We start from the raw sequence: 21,483 nt of genomic DNA, 5'->3' as shown, positions 1-21,483 counted from the left end.
TTCAAGGCTGACATTTTCCAGCCTCGAGATAAATCTCCTTAAAATCTCTTGAAAACATCTCAAAAAACTTATTATACATTACGAAGAATGAGACTGACAGCAAAAGACCATTGCTCTTCCACACTAAAAATATTCAGAATGGAAATAGCTCGTAGGAGTCGCCATCACTGTGAAAAACTTCCATTGACCCCCCTCAACAGCCTCTAGAAAAATAAATAGTTTGGATATGCTCAGTAATGACCGCTTTGAACTTTGCAGCTAAAATCTCATCCCATTCTAGCTGCACTGTCCATAATCTATTCCACAGCTAAGCAAGATCCTGTCTGCATCATTGCCCACTGTGGGCCAAATCACAATGACAAAACCTGAAGGCTGAAAGTCCGTTTCTATTGTGCTGCTCGGGATCCACTCCGGAGCCCCGGCAGGTCAGAGAAAGACACTACCGCTTTCAAATGCAGAAGCATGAAAAAAACCCAGACCAAAGAACAGGAGAGCAGGTCCAGACAAGAAGCTCAGAGATAACAAGGGGCAGACAGTGCTGGAATCTCGCAGGAAAGTTAGAATCACAATCCAGAGAAGACGTGGCTTCTCAAGGAGGCTGGGTGATAGTTCCTGCAACTGTTCTGCATAAATGTAAATGACTAATGATGAAGATGGATAATAACATAGTAGTCACTAAGTAAAAATGGAAGGCAACACTCATGATGTTGCGCTAAAGAACAAACAGGGAGCATATTCCAAAATTATCAATATACTAATGTTAACACTCTAGATATAAATAAGAACAGGGGAGGTGTTCATGTGCAAAGAATATATAATATGATTCAAACAACTCTGTTTCAGAATCTTTTTATGACATTTTATTTCTGGAACATGTCAATGATGTATACGTGTGCTCTGTAATAAACCCAGTGAGGGACCACTTTTCTTAAAAACCTGTCTCTGCTTCAGAATCCCAGGCAATAGCCTGTCACCAGATGCTTAAGGATTACAAAGCCAATAAACACATCTAAAAATGGAGAATTGGAAAAGGGTAACTGTAGCGAGCTGGACATCGAATATCACCAGAGAATGAAACAAACTGTCTAAAATGTGTGGAATGATGGGTTAATTAACAGACAAATTCAGACCTCAGAAATATTTGCTAAACAACCCAAAGCAACAAAACTTTCTCAGAATTTCAAGGCAGTATGTGATAGCCTATTTACAGAAAGGCTGAATCCAGTGCGGGATAACTCAATACTGAGTATAATTTTCATAGACAAAGCAGAATCAGTCACCAATTTGAAATCAGTAGTTCCTAATGCATTGTAAGAACCACATCACCCCAGCTATCTACTAACATTTGACTTGTATGAAAGGAACAAGGCATCAGTAGGGGAACTTATTTTTTGGAAATCTCAAAAGAGCTCATTTTCCCAAGTTTGCAAGAAATACTGGCAGAATAAAATGGGACAAATTTAACGCAAGGAGTATTAGAGAAAGTTGAGTGTTACAATATTTCAGAAATTTCATATATTGCATACTTTCAGTAGGATGCATCTTAGATGCATCAAAGATTTGTTCAATGACAATCTCAAAATGAAGTTATTAATGGTAAGTTATAAAGCAGTGTAACTTTTTCCAGCAAAGTCTTCAAGGAATTGATTCTTGGTCCAATACTGTTAACAGTTTAATTGAACTAGAGAATGGCAAGTTTTGCCCGCAGAGTTTGCAGAAGACTCTGCAAAAGCAGTGGGGTAACAAATTATGAGAATGACAAAATATGAGTATTGTCTGGCTTTCCTGGCAAAGTGATCACATTAAAAAAGAAATATCTGAGAACCAGTAACATAGCTGATACAGAAAATACACCAGGCTCTATTTGGAACAACACTTACAGGCCATCAGGAGGCACTAAGAAGCGGTCATAAATAGCAACATCCGTTCTCAGAACAGTGCTGTGGCAAAAAAAAAAAAAAAAAGCACTCATGTCATCAAATGCACACCGAGTACTGTCCAATAAAAGAAACAAACCCTCTTGCTGCTTCACCACTGCATTTTTAAGGCTACTGCTCAAATACTGGTCCCAGTTCTGAAGTCCACACTTTAAGGATACAAAAATACCATAGGCTGGAAAACCAACCTTGCAAGATTTAAGGTGCTCAACTTAGTTTTTTAAAGAACGATTCCTGGAGAATTTGATCTTGAGCAAAGATATTTATAAAACGGAGAGAATATATGAAAGCAAAGAAGTTCTGACCAAATTTTCAAAAAATAGTTTCTGGCTCATGAATGTAGGATCAAAGTTACCCTGGCCACTGGACTAGGAAATACAGGACTGTTTGCATTGCCTTCGTGTGATCATGAACATTTTGCAACTCTGCATTAAAAAAATGACTGCAATAAAACAAGTTTTTTGCCAATTGTCTGTACAGGTAAAGAAAGAAATATTTGCACAATTTGACCTCTGAGGGTATATGGTTTATTATTTATATATTATTTATTATGGTATATTCCTCCAAAGAGCAAGAGACTTGTTGCAGCTGCAGGAAGGTATGAGGGTACTCAGCAGTTAAGAGAACCTGATTATAAGTATGTGAATGATAAAAAGGCAACATTTCCATTTTATTTGGAAAACTTATTCGTTCAGGTATCTCTATGCTCCTGCAATATCTGACCTCAGCTCAAAAATCACTAAGAAATTTTTTGCTCGCAGCACAAACCCAAGGCAAATTCCTATTTTACAGAGAAAAGAAGGAGGAGCAGAAGAGTAATTTAAAAGATTTTCCATGATGCAGAAGATATAAAAACCAGAACCTCAAATGCCTGGAACCCACTCCAGTGCTCTAATAGTTAGATAATTCTTTTCTTCCCCACCCCATCCCCAACTGTCACACAATTTAAAGTTATTTATACACCTCGGTATCAGCAAAATGTCTGTAACATGTTTTGTATAAGCATTACGTCTCAGTAAAATAAAACACTCCACAGCACTCTGTCCCTAAATTTATGCAGTGAAAAGAACATCTCTCTTTCCCATGCCTAGGAGCTGTGCTGATTAGTAGGTTTACTACATAATAATCAGAGCTGATTTCAGGAGGTAGACAGGATAAAAAGGGGTAGTAATAGTCCACATACGAGAAGAAAAGTAAAAGAATGAAAAAATTCCGGAAGCACCACTGAATTAAAAAAAAAGTATGCGTGAGGATCAAGGGGGAGTTGCTTGTATTTTAAGCATTATTGACTAGGGATTCACTTACCACTCTCTTGGTCAGAAATTATTATAAATCTGACTCTCAAACCCAGAAAACCTAGAAAAGGCAAAGACGAAATATAAAAAAATGGACCTCAATGTCCAGTCTGACATTTCCTACATCTGACCTTCAGTAGTGTCGAACAAGTCACAAGTCCTCCCAAAACTAACACATGTGAATGTTCACACTGCTAAAGGTGCTAAGCATCAGGAAGGCATGAGCCTTCAAAGATCGTGCCAACTTTTGTTCATTTACTTTCTAGCAGTTCTTACCAAGAACTAAAAATAATTCCCCCCCACCCCGAATCTCAAACAGCTAACAGTCAGAATTCCATGCTTTACCACCAAGGCTTTTTTTCCCACAGAAAGAGAATAATATTTAATCAATGCATCATATATTTAAGACAAGTAACCAAATGATTGAATTCACCTTGGAGACACCACCTTTAAAAGCACAATAGATCATTGTAGGCCCAATTTCTAAGTGTTCACAACTTGCTTGTGAACACTTTGAGAGGCTTGCCAGTATCTCAAAATCCTGAAGTATACAAAAGGCCCCTCTTCTGCATCCCCCTTTAAACACAATCAGAATTAAGTGAAGCCGGACACTCTTTAACAGAAAATTGGAAGGGCATTTAGAGGAGGGACATAGCTCAGTTACTTCAAAAAGAATGTATTTCTGCAGCTAATCTAACAAGATTTAAAACACTGTTTTTAAAAATGAACTAGAGCTTACTGAAAAAGTTTTTAGTCAATGACTATTCCATGCAATGTTATAAAAATTAGTCCTTTTCAAACACAAATTTTAAGAAGTGCTGCTAAAACATCCAAATTCCAAAGATTTCAACCATACCTAAAAGCAAAACACTAACAACAGCTTATCAAAGATTACATATATATATGTAACGTTGTTTGTTTTCCCCCACCCCAAAATATTCACCACACATACTACCAATCATTTTTGCTACCTGTTTTATTCCTTTTCAAGAAGTTCCATTAATCTGTTCAACTTTTGGTCTAGGGCTGAATGGTGCTATATGAGTCCAGAACTTGATTAGGACTTTTTACAAGTGGTGTATAATACACGTGCAAGTTAAGACTCACAATAGTCTCTAGGTAGTCAAATACTTTCAAGTATTTAGTTACAGTAAACATTCAATATCAGTCTCTGGGGGTCCTTGACATCACCATTGTATACATATACTCCCTGAATACTTCAGTCCCCCATGAAGATGGTTATGCTGCAAATATGAGTAAAAATATTGTGAGGCAGGCAAAAACAAAATACAAGCACATATAAACACTGATTTTGGGCCTGGCATATGACATTGGGCCTGTCCACCTAGCTTTCTCCATGTCCACAACATGCCATTTCAAGTCAGTGGGAACTCCAATCCCAATGTGTTTTGGGGGCTGAACATACCTGAGGTTACTACAATACTTTCCCCATGATAAACAGGTGTGCTTAGATGCTAGCGAAATTCAAGGTCTTTTGCATATATAATTAGAACAGATGTGGCTTATGGTAAACAAGGAGAAAACACTGACATGGAATTTAGAAAAAACCTGCTCTGAGTGGCTTTGGAAACTTTCACAACAAGGGTTAAAGTGTTTATGAGGGAAGTCCAGCCAATATATTACCACCCCTCTAATCCAGAGGACACAACAGCTCCTATAAAAATTACTGTAGAGACAATTCCATGTGTTACCAGCTCAGTTCCCGCTGAACCGCAAATAAAAGACCTGGTTTAAGACATTCAAGATCCAATGCCACCTATGCAGCTAGACACATTCTGTGGTAGAAATCACAAATTCTGTAAGACTCTGTTGAAACAGATGGGAAATTTAGCAGCAACTTCCTCCAAATTAATAAACAGATGTTTAGAATAGATTACACAGGAAAACAAGTGAATAAAGTTACAAACATTTTTCAGTTTGGAATAACACACTTGCAGGACATTATTGATGGTTAATAAAGCTGTTGATACCACTAATCTTTAGGTTTGTGTCTTTAATTTTTAGAATTAGTGAGATGAATGAGGACAATTTATAACTTACAAAGCTCTGATTACATATTGGCTGAAGACTCAGTATGACAGCATGTATACATTTATATTTGTTCTGGGGTTCAAGGCCTATTCAATACCCTGGACAGAAATGGAGTTTTTGTTTTAAATAGAATTAGTCTACATCACAATTCTGAAGAAAGATACCGGTTCCCTGGCAAATTCTACTCTGATGCAGTTGTGCAAACAAAACACTATAAATGATAGAACATGCTAAAATGCTGTTTCATTTACCGCTGCTAGGAGATCTACTGGAAAACATCAACAGCCTTACATGGAACTTGTTTCCTTCTTTGTGCTCCCCTACAAACTGAAATGGTTCAGTGAAGAAATGTTTCTCTATTAAGTACTGAAATAGTATTTAACAGTAGTTAAAACTAGATGATAATTTGGGGTACTTCCATTTCTGAAACTACTTATGTATACCCTGGGCTTAGGTCATTTTCACTACAAATCTTTCTTCTTAACTAACACAATGCACTCATCGAGTGTGTTGTGAGCAATTCAGATAGATGGATCAAACAGTAATGATTAAGCCATCAGAAAAACATAACATATAATGGGAGGGCGGGGAATCAACTACATAGATTCGTATCAAATTCAGACTTTTTGCCTTTAACGAGAGATGGTCTAAAGAAAAGTCTAAAATGCAAAAACTGCCAAACCGGGGGATGTATCAACTTGGATCCTTATGACTTCAGTCCACCTCCACCATGAAGTAAACAAGGTTTTGAAAGGATAGTCTCTTCTATTAAACTGACTGTAAAATGAAAATAAAATTTACGAGGTCTTTTTAATATAAAGACAGAGCAGACCAAGTCATTCACTATTTTCCGCAGTTTAATACTTCAAGTGCCAAGTTGCCTCTCAAATTCCATCAAATAATACATTTTCTCATTCATTTTCTTAAGAAAGATTTGGCTCCTGCTTAACATTTCAAACTTGAAATTGATCCCTGTGAAAATAACAATAGTGAGTTTAAAAATACAAAGTGTAGAGGAGGTAAAAGATACTTACTTCATAATTAAGAAGGAAAAAAATCAGTTCTATTTTGGCTAAGCCAGTACAGAGGAAAGAAAAGATGGACAATTAACTCTCTAGCACAGTGATACTTCTGAGATAAAAATCAGATTGTAACTCACTTCAGGCTCAATGTTCTCTTCAGGTTCATAGGTTACAAATGATTTATAGTCACCATTTTGTACTTAGCATTCTGGCTTTTCCCATATTGGTAAATACTTTATAACCAAAGCATTTTCATGTTTCAGAAATACCTTTGCTAAAATGGTTTAACACAACTCAAATTGGCTTAGATCAAAGGAAATTTCAATAAAATGTCCCTCTGCTTCTTTACAGGAGGTAAAAAAAAAAGCTCTGTATATCTGGTGCCTGTATTCCTGTTCTTTCACATTAGAGCTGCAAATCTCCTCTTTCAGGTCACGTCTTCCACATAAAAGTGCTAAACTAATGCCGCTTAATGACAAATTAATGTCCATGAATAAAAAATACACCTCTAATAGCATAGAGTAATTTGCCATTACAATATCATCATTGGACATGCCCCTGGTTTAATACGATGTATTTAATTCATAACTTAATGAGTGATATATAAAAAGAGAGAGATGAACCCTGCAATTACATTTATGTGAGTCTGTCACCTTATTTGTAAAACCTTAGAGTCATTTACATTCAAATTAGAACAAATGAGTGATTTCACAAAGTGCAGTGATAAATGACCATTGCTGCACAAGACAGAACTGTATTTCCTGTGAAAACATTAACAGTTTCCTATTATTTGTTAAAAATTACAATGCATATTGCCCAGTGTTGTGTGAATAATGACTTTTTTACTGATTAGGTCAGAAGACTAATATGGAGTAAAAATAAATAATTTTTCTTTTCATTTTTTCTGATTTTAGCTTGAATTTATCTGCTCAAACTGTTATGGACTCACACTGCCACCTGCTGCCCACGCCTGGGGAGGAAGGGCCCCGACTTCCAACTCCAGTTCAGCCATTCGGGTTTCATCTCTTGCAATCAAACAAATTTTCCTGCCAGACTGCTAACTGGGCATGTCGCCAAGGATGAGGGTAGCTGCACTACCCACTTACAAATAATGCCATTTTGGGGGTTCATGCATCTAAACTGCCTCAACCGGTAAGGAAAATTAAAAGCTAAAGACACTGGGGGGTGGGAGGGATGGGGGGGACATAAAATATTAGTATTAATCAGATAGTAATAAAAACAAAGAAGAATTTTGTACACTTAGCATTCTGGGATCCATCAGCCTCTGATTACAGCTTTATAAAAATACTAGAAAGATTCCAGAAGTAGGAATCTTTCAGGGGCTGAGGGACAAAAAGGTCAGGTAAGGAGGCCACATTGGCTAGAAAGATAACATGAGAAGGGCAGGGAGGAAAACAGTGAAGCAATACAGCTTCTTTGTTCCTATTTAAAAACACACACCAAAGCTGCTCTCCCTTCCTGGCAGAAATTGCAAAGGAAAGGAAGACATAGCAGTATCTGCTTCTTCCCAACTTGTGACCTCTCCTGTGATTCTGACGCAGAAGACTGGCAATGTGTATCCACACAACTAGCTAGACAGCTGGGGAGCTTTAATCTTGCCAGCGATAGTACACCTAGACACTCCAGCATCATTTTTTCATACATCCATCAGCAGTTCCAATTCAGCTTTGCCAACTATTACTTCATTGGGAAAAGCAGAACACACACACACAAAGCCAGCAGGTTCCTGACCATAGTTGCACCACTTTCTCTAACAGTTAACACCCCAGGAGCAGAATATCCACTATCACATCGCACCTAAATAGCAGCAAGTGGATTACAGTAAGAATGGGATTCAAAGTGACTGGGTATACCATTTTTACTTTCCTCACTGACACCAACTGAGAAATGGAGAAAACCACCATCATTTTTTTCCTGAGTCCCATTCTAAGTTGGAATCCTCAGTAGTGCATTCATGTTTCATATATATAAATCTGTATCTCTGTAATGTATCTGTATGTTAAAGAGAGAGAAGAGATAAATTCCCAACGTTATTTTTGAGCTTTGTACAAGAACTTTCCTAATGACTGTCAATAGCTCAATGACTCAACAGCTGACAAAACATGCTCCTTCAAAAAACAGCAGGCTAGCACAGCAACAACTGGTTGCATAACACTGAAAACCAGCAAAATGCAAGACAACATTATTTCTGTCTCCTTTGTATTCATGGTATGGCAAGGTCACTCCTTCCACCACAGAATAAAGTTGGTAGACTCAAGTTTGATGGTGGTGGCTTTAAAAAACACCACTCTAATTCTGGGGGAGTGGAGGGGTAGAGAGCGTGCATGCATGTACTTAGATTAAAAACTCAGTATTAGTTATAAAAAGGCAAGCCTTGGTTGATAGATGACCTTTAGATTTTTTTCCAGCAGTTTAATTTGCTCTATATGAAAAACCCAGGAGCTAAAATCCCAACTGAGCTGGGGCTTCTAGCAACACAAAGGTGATGCTCTCAATCTCTGGTGTAAGAATTAATTCATCTCTGAAGGAATGTATCTTAGTGAAAGTTGGGATTGTGTTGTTGGCACCATTCCAATTGAGAAGTTGGGTTTAAGAAAAATAAATAGCTTTGAAGCTCTGGCCCCACCACGTATGTAAACCAGGCATGCTCCTTTTAATTCCACAGGCAGATTCATTTGTAGCTGCTTCTTTTAAAAACAGTAACATATTTCAATCTATAAATACATTCAAATAGTTTAAAATTAGTAGAAGAAAAGATCCAGATCATTAGGTGCTCGTACACCATGAAAAAATTTTGTTTATAAGTCTAGATTGACCATTACAGTAAAAGGTTAAAAATCAAATGCCCCTACCCAAGACAATTTGCCTGCTTCAGTTATTACCAAGAATTATTCCAGGAGGTCTTATTTTATCATTTGTGAGTTGATTAACCTATTTTTTGCATTCCACACCTGGTCCTGCTCACTGCCTACTTTTGTATACAAGAATCCAGAGCATACACTACAGAGGTGGCTCCAAGAAAACTCCAATTGACTGCTGCTGTACAGTGCTGTGTTTTTTCAGGCTCATTTTAATCACTCACCTAAGATGTTCTAAAAATGTTCATAAGATGTGCATAAATTCGCCCTCTTTAAAGATGCTACGACTGACATCAGTAGCAAGCAGGCACATACACCTGTGGCAGAGTTCTATCCACTGTAATGAAGTTTCTAAAAGGTAACCTAGTACGTTTACCATTTAACAGGGAACTTAATGCAGTTAAAACTAAGGGGAAAATTGGCATCAAACTTCTAACTTCCCTTGACACAAAAACATTTATGATCCCAAGAACAATTTTCAACAGGCAGGGGAACTTTAATGGCAATCAGGGTCACTGCTCATGTCTACTATACTTGCTGCTCCTAGCTACTGTGAGAATAGGAAATGATTTCCAGCATTGAGTACAAGGACAGTCAGCTAACACCACTTCTAATAAGGCTGTATTTAAAATATGCAACTATCCAACCAATAAACATAACATAAATGATACGTCAGACTCTGTCCAGTATGTAAACTTAATTTGTTCTTCACAAAACGTGCCTGATCTGGCAGCAGAAAGCTAAAGGGGTAAATGCTAACAATCATGCCATGTCCTGCCCCTCAGAAACAACTGGGTTGCTTTGGACAGTTCTGCAACTTCTAAACCCCTCACTCACACCTATCACCCTATTACCTTGAATGTAACTCAGGAGGTATATTAAAATCCACTGAAAACAGTAATACGGCACTTTAGAAAATACAGAAAAATCACTTAGCTTTAAGATTTCAAATATGGACAGTCTTACGTCCCAGGTCTCTGAATGCCAGTGGAAATCAACCTCTGGTTTAAAAACTGAATACTAAAGCTATACCCACACAATACTGAGTTGATGTTGATCAGTAGAAGGAAATTCCATTAAAAACTCGTATTCTCAATAGCATTCCCTCCTTATTAAGACTCTTTGATTGTTGAAATAATTTGCAGTTTGTGGCTGTCTTTCGTACTGAATACACAAACAGCTGAGGAAAAAGACAAAACTTCTTACATCTACAATCAGTTATATAACTCAGACATATTTATGAAACAAACATTTCTATGTTCTAAATAAATCTTTTAACACATTTATTCTCTTGCATAAGAATAAAGTCTTCATGTACCCTTCAGAAAAACATTTACAGGCTTTAAAGTGCAAAATAGGTCATCACAAACACACTACCTAATAGTGTTCTCTACAGCTCCATTTAAGAAGTCCATTCTCAGGTCCTCATTACATTCAAAGCCTTCAACTAGCTTTCTCTTGCCTTTTCCAATGTAATAGTAGGACAGTTATGGTCCATTGGAACTTTAAAGGCTAAAACTTTTAAAAGGGAAACAAAACATTCAGATAACCCACTCCCATTATATTTCAACAAAGTCTACCTGTTGGTTGCAGCTCTCTGCCTTAGCCTCCTTTGAAAAACCTCAGCCAAAACTAACAATCAATCTGAGCTGGAAGAGGATTTCCTGAGTCAGGAAACAAGACTCTTAGAGAACTGGATGTGCACTCTGCAAGCAAATGCTGCGTGCGTGATCATGGACCTTAGCGCAATTCAAGATACACAAAGCTCAAGTCTTCAGCTTAGCTTTCCCACACCTGTGTAGCAGCAATACAGCTAAGAACAATCACGTTGCCTTACTGTTTGTTTAGGTTGAGTCAGATGTGTGAGATTTCAAGCCTTGTTTCAATGTTTAAAGTACCTGAGAATTATGCAGACGACGTGGAGAGAATCATGAATATGTATGTATCTCAAATAAAATACATCAGCATGCTTCAAAAAAGTCCCCCTCTACAAATGAAGCTAAAAACAAAACCCCCAAACAGCAAAGGCTGGGAAGTAATCATAATTCAAGATATGACACTGCTGAAGCCAGGGGGAAAAGCCTGCACAACACAGAGCTGGAATTAAGACCTAAAGTAAGGAATGCTTGGGCATTTCTCTTGTTTTCAAGTAGAGAAAATATGATCTACAATTCTTTTAAAATAAAAATTAGTAAATTATCAATCCAAAAATGAGAATGAGTTTTCCAATGAGAAAATGGAATCAACATTAGATGCTACAGAACATTGGAGAATGTGAAGTTTATAGATGATAAAACGCCTTTAGTAAACTAGCAGTGTTGTCAGAAACCTCCATCTTGTCATGCTATTATAAACATCTTAGAGATGGATATTACCTAATTGGGAGTGGGGGAAAGAATGTTCCTCTCCTTTTTTCTGTCCTTCCTTTGATCAAAAACTCTTCATAAAAATGCTATAATTGTGATTCAAACAATTTGTTACAGAAATCTTTGAGATTTATCAACAAATTAAAGCGCTCTAAGATGGTTGGTCTATAAGAAAGAGGATCTGTCTTATAGTCAAAATAACATCTTGTTTATTCTGAGACAACTGAGAGGAAATTCCTTAAAGATCAGTGAATGTAAAAGTCAGTGTTGGCTGGACATTAATCTGCCCCCAGTGCACTGCAAATCACCTTCGACAGTTAGACACTTCGACAATCATCTTCGATGATTTAGATCAGTACAGTCTCTTCTTTGGAACCACACCGACTACAAATATGCCTTGGAACAGATATGTGTATGGGTCACGTCAATTGCATTTCATAGAATCATAGAATCATTAAGGTTGGAAGAGACCTCTAAGATCATCGAGTCCAACCGTCAACCCAACACCACCATGCCCACTAAACCATGTCCCTAAGTGCCACATCTACTCGTCTTTTAAATACCTCCAGGGATGGGGACTCCACCACTTCCCTGGGCAGCCTCTTCCAATGTTTAACCACTCTTTCAGTAAAGAAATCTTTCCTCACATCCAATCTAAACCTCCCCTGCCGCAACTTGAGGCCATTTCCTCTCGTCCTATCACTTGTTACTTGGGAGAAGAGACCGACACCCACCTCGCTACAACCTCCTTTCAGGTAGTTGTAGAGAGCGATGAGGTCTCCCCTCAGCCTCCTCTTCTCCAGGCTAAACAACCCCAGTTCCCTCAGCCACTCCTCAGAAGACTTGTTCTCCAGACCCCTCACCAGCCTCGTTGCCCTTCTCTGGACACGCTCCAGCACCTCAACGTCCTTCTTGTAGTGAGGGGCCCAAAGCTGAACACAGTATTCGAGGTGCGGCCTCACCAGGGCCGAGTACAGGGGCACGATCACTTCCCTACTCCTGCTGGCCACACTATTGCTGATACAGGCCAGGATGCCGTTGGCCTTCTTGGCCACCTGGACACACTGCCGGCTCATGTTCAGCCGGCTGTCAACCAGAACCCCCAGGTCCTTTTCCGACAGGCAGCTTTCCAGCCACTCTTCCCCAAGCCTGTAGCGCTGCATGGGGTTGTTGTGGCCCAAGTGCAGGACCCGGCACTTGGCCTTGTTGAACCTCATACAGTTGGCCAGGGCCCATCGATCCAGCCTGTCCAGGTCCCTCTGCAGAGCCTTCCTACCCTCGAGCAGATCAACACTCCCGCCCAACTTGGTGTCATCTGCAAACTTACTGAGGGAGCACTCGATCCCCTCATCCAGATGATTGATAAAGATAATGAACAAGACCGGCCCCAGTACTGAGCCCTGGGGAACACCGCTCGTGACCAGAAGCAAAAATGTAGCAAAAATTTTGTAGAAAAAAAAAAAAATCCTTATTGAAATCCATGGAATAATTACAGGCCCCATATAAAAGTATCAAGAAAAGATGAACTGTCTTGAGCTCCAAAAAACTAGTAAGCTGGAGAGAGAGAGAGATAACTGAGCTCCAAAAAACTGATAAGCATCAAGAGAAAGAGAAGAACTAGAAACAAGCTCTAACAATAAGAGGATCACTCTTATATAGGAAAAGCCTGGTCCAATTAAAGACAATCCTAACAAGTTAAGACTCTGTGTCATCATTATACAACAATAATAAATGACAACTAGATCCCACATACTACATTTCCTGAACTTATACTAAACTAAGCTAAGTTCATAGTATCTGAACAACTCAAAACAGCAAGAAAGAAATTCAGTAGTACAGTAAATGAAGAACTCTGCAGCACTCAGACTCATCAGAAAGAAGAGAAAGGGAAAGCATTATTCTCTTCCCAGCATCTGTATCATAGCATGGGGGGGTGACAAGACACCCCAGTTACCAACTGCAGCAAGGATAAGTGGCTTTAAGGAAGCCTTCTTTAACTATTTTGATTTTATTTTTAGATAGTACTAAAATAAAGCAATAGATATTTTTTAAATTGCCCAATAGTATGTAGAACATAAACAGATATTTGATATCATTGATTTGGATCCTAAAAGATACCAGTGTCTTCATGCACAGTACCTTGTTGACCTCTGCTAAAAAGGCTTACACAATTACTCAAAGTTCATCACTTGCATGGACTGCAACTCTGCAGAACAAACAAGACAGATAAATTCTTACTGTGATCTATTCAGACTGCAAATCTGTCTACAGATATGCCTTGTTGGGGTGACCCTGGTAAAAAAATACTGTAAAAAGAGTAAAATACAGTCTAGAGCCCAACATGATGTAAGCTACAGTCATCACACAGGTGTCCATACAGATTCAAAACCTTACAATGAGACCCTGATTCAAAAATACTTTACAGAACTACCACTGCTCTCTGTTTCCCAACACATATTTTCCTCCTTATTCCCTACCCTTCACCCCCTACCTTATTTCCTGCCTCCATCACTGTAAATCTGGACACTGGGTCCCACTTCCTCTTCATTTTTACACCAGTGTAGCTCCAGTTACCCTACCTTGGCACACTACTCAGAGTATAACAGAGCTCTTTCACATCATTTGAGTAACTGCATATTGACCATCACCTTCAGGGAATTTTTACTGGTCTGTTAATTACAGAGTAATTTGGCTGCGATGTTTGCTCACTCCGGGGTTTATTTTGGGGGTGGTGGTGGTGATTTTGGGGTTGATTTTTTGGGTTTGTTTTTTTTTTTAAATTCGTTAGCAGTCTGTTCCTAAGTACTTGACTATGGCTTGCACATCAAGGACGAGGTCCAAAGCACTGCTAATTCTACAGTTGTCTTTCCACTGCAGTGACCTCAGAATTAAAAGTATTACGATGGTGCCGAGGGAAGAGCTACAAATACCAGATGCTACTCAACACAGGTCATGGAAGAAGTTAGTACAAGGACTTACACTGGGCATGTACCTGCTCCTCTCCTACAGTCCTCTCATGTCCCTACCTCACCAGCACTACTATACTCAGCTTCTTCCCTACTCTTTAGTATTTCCCCTAGCTTCTTTGCTGCAATGGTCTCTTTGGTTCAACTTCAGACAGAGCACATAAGCAGCAGAGACATGCTCACATGGACTGATTTCTTAGGGGGCCATTAAATACACTGTATGACTATCAATGTCGGACTTTTATCTTCTTCCTCATTACAGTAACCCCTTCCCATGCCTGCCTCACAACTGGTAGGCCAAACGGTTTTGTGGCTTATTTGGCATCTCACATTTCTTATTTCTCAAACCAACCATCTTTCCCATTACACTCCATGTCTATTTTATCAGAAAAATTAAATCCTCCTTACATTCCTGAAAACAAACTGATACAAATTGCAGTACTCTACCAGCTCCTTTAACTTTCTAATAAATTTATAAATTAATACCACCTTATTGTCTGAACATACATTTTGAAGGCTTCCCTAAGGCTAACACTCAAAGACGAGATTCTTTCTCCATAAGACACAGAGCCTTCAAGTACGTCCTGAAGCTCTTAACATGAGATCCTGCATGCCTACGATACTCAGTAGCTCAGTGTGCTGCCAAGCACACTCAGACTGTTCAAAGGCAGTTATGCTGTTGGAAGGCAAGTGCATACAGAGAGGATTGTGCTGACATGCATTTCCATGCCCAACTGTTGCACAGATACAGCCAATTTTGCATCCTATTTCAGAAACAATACTGAAAAATTACAAAGAAAAGGAAACAGTGCTGTAGGATTGCTATTGCCATTTTTTTTAATAAGGCTTTTCATAGAAACAAATCAAAGCTATGTTCTTGCTACCATCGTGAGCCATCTTCTATACAAGCCAGGCACAAAAAATTATTTTACTGGATTCAGATTTTTTGCTTCTCTGCTGCCCTAATGTTGATAATATTATCAGCATTATGGGCATGAGAGCATGGGCACCTTGAGAATAAGGTGCCACTGTAATAAGCCCTACCCCTTCAGTGAGAGGTAGTAGTGCCCTGGAATACGCATCAATATTCTGTTGTGAACACTTATGCATCTGAACGCTTCACAATACTCATGATCACAATACGGAAATATTTAACATTTGGTAAACTGAGACAGAAGGTGGCAAATTCTCTGGTAAAGGAGGGAATCAAACTCCCATGTGCTGATACTAATCAGTGGACCATCCTTGTTTTCAGGACTGAAATGGATGAAATGGATGGGAGAAGAAAGCACCTACCACAAACTGATACCCAAATTACACTCAAAATTCAGGTCTCCTGAAACCCAGTTTATTGCCATTTAGGTTACACCAGGTGTTGTACTAATACTCTGCTACTGAAATGAGGCTTGAAACAAAAGTTTACCAAACAGAAATGGCTGTTAATCAGGCAGAGAAGCCTCACCTGAATGAGATAGTGAGAACATAAACTGAGAAGCTCCAGCAGCTGCAAATGACTCCCAGCTGCTAGGACATCCTGTATCACCCCTGGTTCCAAGAGGATCTGTAAAGAAGAAAATGGAAGGTTTGTCATGTAGAACTCGGAGTACTTGTAGAAAATACTACAGGTCTTTGTTATTTCAGACATTTAAGTCAAGATAAAGAACAGAAAGGATACAATTAAGCATATAGATAAGTCTTTGCAGGATGGGGACAGAGGTTTTAAAGTTCACCTGAATTGCCCAAAGGATTTTTAAGCAGATTTTCCTGTGAGAGTCCGTAAGTCACATTACCCCCTAAATCCTTTAAAACTAACTTCATGTTATTTATTTAAAAACGAGACTTTTCAAAATAACTGCACTTCCTTTTGTTATCCATATACCTGGATGCTTCCATATATACTGATGAATCAGGCCAACAGAACTGACTCAGAAGTCTCCAGTATTAATATTATTCATGCCTGTAAAAAATATACAGGCTAGGAACACCCTTCTCATTCTGCATGGTACCACTTCATAATTTTCCTAACCACTGTCTTCATTTTACAGAGCAAGGCTGTGAAGGCACAGAATGAGCATGCTGCTGGGGAAGTGCCAGAAAGGGCTTAGAAACCAAGACTGATTATCCTGTCACTTGCTCACATGAAACTCCTACTCATTTCAATTAAAATCACACACAGGCAGCAGCCGGGATAATTGGGCCTCAGCTCCTAGCCTGCTGTTTTGGGGTCAGCTTGTTAGAGCATCCCTTTCAGGACACAAAAAAGTCTTTGGGAATACAGACACTGGTCAACTTCTTATCAGCAATCACATCACAAACTATCCAAACTAATATTATATTTAAATATAAGTGGTGCAGCATCCAACAAAAATCAGAAATGCATGAGAATAATTTTTCAAAGACAGTCAGTTTATTCAGTTTTATCCTTGTTGTATTTCCCCTGGCAACATTGGTTTCACACCACATGAGGTCAGTCTCTCACTGCTCCACAGAGAAGTAAAGCTTTTTTTTCAGATCCTTTTTCTTCTGCCCACACAATTTAGTTTTATCTCATAGCATCATTTATGTCTCAAATGCAGTGGAATAAGGAGGATGACAAACAAAAGGAAAGACACTCACCTGCATCTTTTGCAGTTAAACTGTTTTTGAGGGAAATGAACAAAACACGTATGCATTTCTTCAAGCAAAACCACAAATTATCTCCAACATAATGGATATATTAGGAACAGGAGAGAAGGGGATTGGTTCTTGCTTATATCAAGAACTCATATTGAGTTCTGTCAGTGTATGACATGCTTAAAGCTTGTGCACATCACTATATATATTCATACTAGGTTTTAAGTGAACATATATGCAATCTACATACTGTATAAAAGTTCTTTATCTCACCAGAAAGACATGTAAGGATCTTAATGTAAATGAGAATCAGGCCCAGCACAATCCAGGTTTTTGGCTGGTGCTAATGAGGTTGCTATGCATGACAAGAGGTAGTTCAATGGAAAGCTAGAAAGGATTTCAGTTACAGAAATATCTCCAATAGGTATATTTAAAAAAAAAAAAAAAAAAAAAAAGAGCAGCACTGCCAAATATTTTCAAGTGAGAACTCAAGGTCAGACTGACAAAACAAGCTGGTTTAGACCTTGCAGTGTTTGTTATTCAGACATCATTTACACTGAGGAAGTTGTCATCTGATGTCATATTACTTACTAAGTGCCAGCCACCAGCTTAGCATTGTTAAAGACACAATATGAAGAAAACCAGAACCCTAAGCAGATTACTACCTTGTAGACAAACTATATTTAACTGTGAAAATATTAATGTATTTTAAAGCTACAGCGATCCATTTACAAATAATATTAGTAGCATTATGAGATAAGAAGTAGGACAAGAGGCAAGGAGGGTGACTGGTTACTACCTAGAGGTGATTTGCACAAAGTCAGCAACAAAAGTTCATTTCAAGGTGGCAGACGTATTTCTTACATGTTTTTCCATTTCTTATAGCTTTCCTATACCATGCAAGATCTATTCTGCTGAGATAACATATTCACCTTTGTGTTTCCCAAGATAACTGAGGAAAGTCTATTTTGTCTCTTCCCAAGACTTTGCCTTAAATAGAACTATCTGAATTTTTATTCAATACTTATTTGGATATAGGCAAAATTGCTAATTCATCTGTGCTAAATGTTCACCATCAGCAACCTGCATGCTGGGGAAACCCACAAGAAAAAGTGAACAACAAGTAAAGAAGGAAGAAAATATTGCAAGCCTTCCTTCTACTGAAACTGGGGTAATTCACAATTTTTCCACACCTCTCAGCTTCTATACATTAATACAATTACAGCATAGCTGTTTATATGCTATATAGGCCATCCAGCTGAATCTTAACAGTAAATGCACATAAATACCGCTATATGCACACCACAAGTACACACAGTGACTGACTCTCCTCTGTTTTTCTAACCCTCAAAACAAGAGCTCTGAGGACTTCAGAGTGATGCTTATTGAAAATTAAGGAGAGGGAAATTAAGATCTACTTTGGATTCACACCTTCAAAATTCATCATGAATTATTAGTGTGAAAACTAAAGAGAGAAGCTTAATCCTCAACCCAAGGGTTACAAGGCATCGTTATCGGGGCAGAAACTCAGAGTAATTTGGAACCATCGACAAACTTTGCAATCTTCACCAGTGAAGGATATGCCTTTGTATGACACAAGCCACCTTAAGACTGGTTTCTGTGCTATTTTTATATTAAGATTAATTAGATGCAATTTGGGTATTGCACCTGGCTGCATCTTACAATCAATCCTCTATTCAACCCTTATTTCTGAGGGTTAATTTTCATCACGCTCTCAACTTTTCTCTGGCCCATGATGCTACCCAAGAAAATCAGCTTAACCACCTTCTCCCTGTGTACAATAGGCAGATCTTGCAGATAGCCTGAATAACTTACTTTCCTAAGCCACCAGGTCTGACGTACTGCTCATTTTCAAACTGATCTCCTTTGTCAAGCTATATTTCTCCTCTCCCACAACGACTGTGTTTTCAAACAGGAATTCTGCTCTTCAAGGCAGCCGTTCTACCCTCCATCATCCCACAAACCTTTCAGAAAGCACGCACTAAATCCAGTTCACTCCCTCTTGTGGTCAAATCCGTAAGCCAAGGGATAGAAAGGATGCAAAAATTTGGTGTTTCTTTGCAACAGAATGCTGAGTTCACAAGATCCAGAAAGGCAGATTACACAGTTTCTTAGATCCACATTTCTTAGACACACAATTTAATCTATATGGAAATACATCCATTTATGCTTTGTTGATATATTGAGGAAAGCTGCTCTGCAAATGCAAGAATTAGAAACTTTTGTAAATTAAACCTGAGCTTCTGAAACACAATTCTAAGGCAGAAAAGGGAATTCTATAATCAGCCTCATGGTCACAGATACACATGGCCCTGAACACCCCCCTGTACATCTGTCCTCTAGGCAGCAGTTCTAAAACTGGAATTCATTCCCCCTTCCCCCAAGATTTCCCTCTTCCTTTCCCAACTCACCCTGCATCCCCTCCAACCCAGTACATCTTAGGGCTCTGGGTAAGTGTGGAAAATATTAACCAGGATTAAGCATTTTGCCTCTCTCTTCAATCAGTTTTCCTTGGGAGACTTCCGGGCAACACAGAGCAACTAGCAGCTACGACTTCTTGGGCTAGGAGCAGTATAGGAACCACCATCCTTTCTCAAGGACAACTACTCATGCCCCACCTCCACATTGCCCAGACTGAGAACATCCTCCTACTCTGTTAATGCCTCTCGCCCCCCTATAACCAACAAACCAGTATAGGCCAACAAAAAAGTTGTATGGTTGTAGCGAAGAGGGCAGTAATGGACAAAAGAAAGTGAGGAGGAAACTCCTTAAACTGTCCTTCCCAACAAAGAAACTTACAGCCTAAGGGAGAAGGTAAGGTCCAGATTAACTATCACCTCTATGGAGTCTCATGAGGTTTATATCCGGAAAGAACAATTAGATCATTTAATCTATTCCCTGTATATCGCAGGCCATTATATATTATATTACACTAAACTAAAGCTGCTTTAGGCCCAAGGAGGCTAAACTGTGTGCCCAGACAAAGATGGAGAGATTGAGGATGCACTTCTATCACCTTCATTCCAGCTACTCATTTATACCCCTGTATTTCCTTCTTGTTTCCATACAGCTGTCTGTGGGGCCATGGAATAAGTGAGGTGGTGGCATGATTCACATTAAAAATAAACCAGCATTACGCTATAACAGTAAGGAAATATGTAATGTCATGTCAGAAAATTCTAGAAAGTAAACCATATGGAATTTAACACAAAAAAACAAGAAAAAAAAAATCCCAAGATTCCTGCCAGTCTGATGCAAAAGAAAATTCCTTCTTGACTCCACTTGCAGTGATCAGCATTTCAAACCAGACAGGCATCTAACAAAAGTACCACTTGTTTTTCCCCTCTAGAGACCATTCTGCGTGCTTCAGAGCACTCAAAAAACGTAACTTTACTTTTAGAGCAATTTAGACTGCATTTCACTCACAACCAGTTAGCACTTCTACCTGTCTCCCTGTTCGTTCGTGCTTCAGTTGAATCCTGAGCTCCTCACACGTTGAGAAGTGCTGCTTCAGAACAGTGTGAGCAGGGGAAGAATGTTCTAGTCCCCTGCAGGCAACTGCCCAAAGCCCTGGCACGTAATGTTTGATAGTACTTGTTACAAAACCCAGATGCCTCATTAGCCAATGCCAGAAGGAATCATGACCAGCATTTCTCTGATATAAGTCATAATATTTTTCCAGAAAACTAAATGAAAATCTATGTTACATGCACAGCATATAAGTCACAGAATCATAGAATATCTCGAGTTGGAAGGCACCTGTAAGGATTATCGAGTCCAACTCCTGGCTTCTCGCAGGACTACCTAAAACTAAACCATATGACTAAGAGCGTCGTCCAGACGCTCCTTGAACTCTGACAAGCTTGGTGCTGTAACCACTTCCCTGGGGACCCTGTTCCAGTGACCGACCACCCTCTCAGTGAAGAGCCTTTTCCTATTGTCCAGTCTGAACTCCCCCTGATGCAGCTTCATACCATTATGAAGTAAGTACCGTTATTGTAAGTAAATACCATTATTATAAGTAGGACTTCAAGCAAATTCACTATTTTCCAGGAAGACGTTCATTATTTTGATTACTTTCAGCTCTGACTCTTTCAGGTCACTTACCCAAGAAGGTCAAACATCACAATACAGCTTTGCAATACACCTCATCCACAAGTGAGCTAGAAAGGATTAACAGAAGAAGAGGTGCTAAGATATTGAGAGCTGTCTCCCCGGGTCTTAACTGCAAATGGCAGATGAAATACTGGTTGATCACCAGAAAAACCATCACCATCAAATGAAGGGGGCATTTGAAGAGGGATGAAAGCTAAGATTCTATAAAGGAATCAA

The 21,483-nt window shown here is 39.0% G+C and overlaps 1 protein-coding gene across 4 annotated transcripts in view; it reads right to left on the bottom strand.

Annotated features, from left to right (window-relative positions):
• The window catches only part of KLHL32 (kelch like family member 32), a 127,572-nt gene that overhangs the window by 46,425 nt on the left and 59,664 nt on the right, over positions 1-21,483 (bottom strand). For all 4 annotated transcript variants that reach the window (XM_076333267.1, XM_076333269.1, XM_076333272.1 and 1 more), the window contains one exon: positions 15,980-16,078. In XM_076333267.1, coding sequence (XP_076189382.1) covers positions 15,980-16,078 — 99 coding nt within the window. The remainder of the gene's footprint in view (positions 1-15,979; positions 16,079-21,483) is intronic.

This window comes from Aptenodytes patagonicus, chromosome 3 (genome assembly GCF_965638725.1).
Source record: "Aptenodytes patagonicus chromosome 3, bAptPat1.pri.cur, whole genome shotgun sequence".
In the NCBI taxonomy this organism is placed as follows: domain Eukaryota; kingdom Metazoa; phylum Chordata; class Aves; order Sphenisciformes; family Spheniscidae; genus Aptenodytes; species Aptenodytes patagonicus.
The sequence above is the reverse complement of the archived record's forward strand: the minus strand, read 5'-3'. Positions and strand labels throughout refer to the sequence as shown.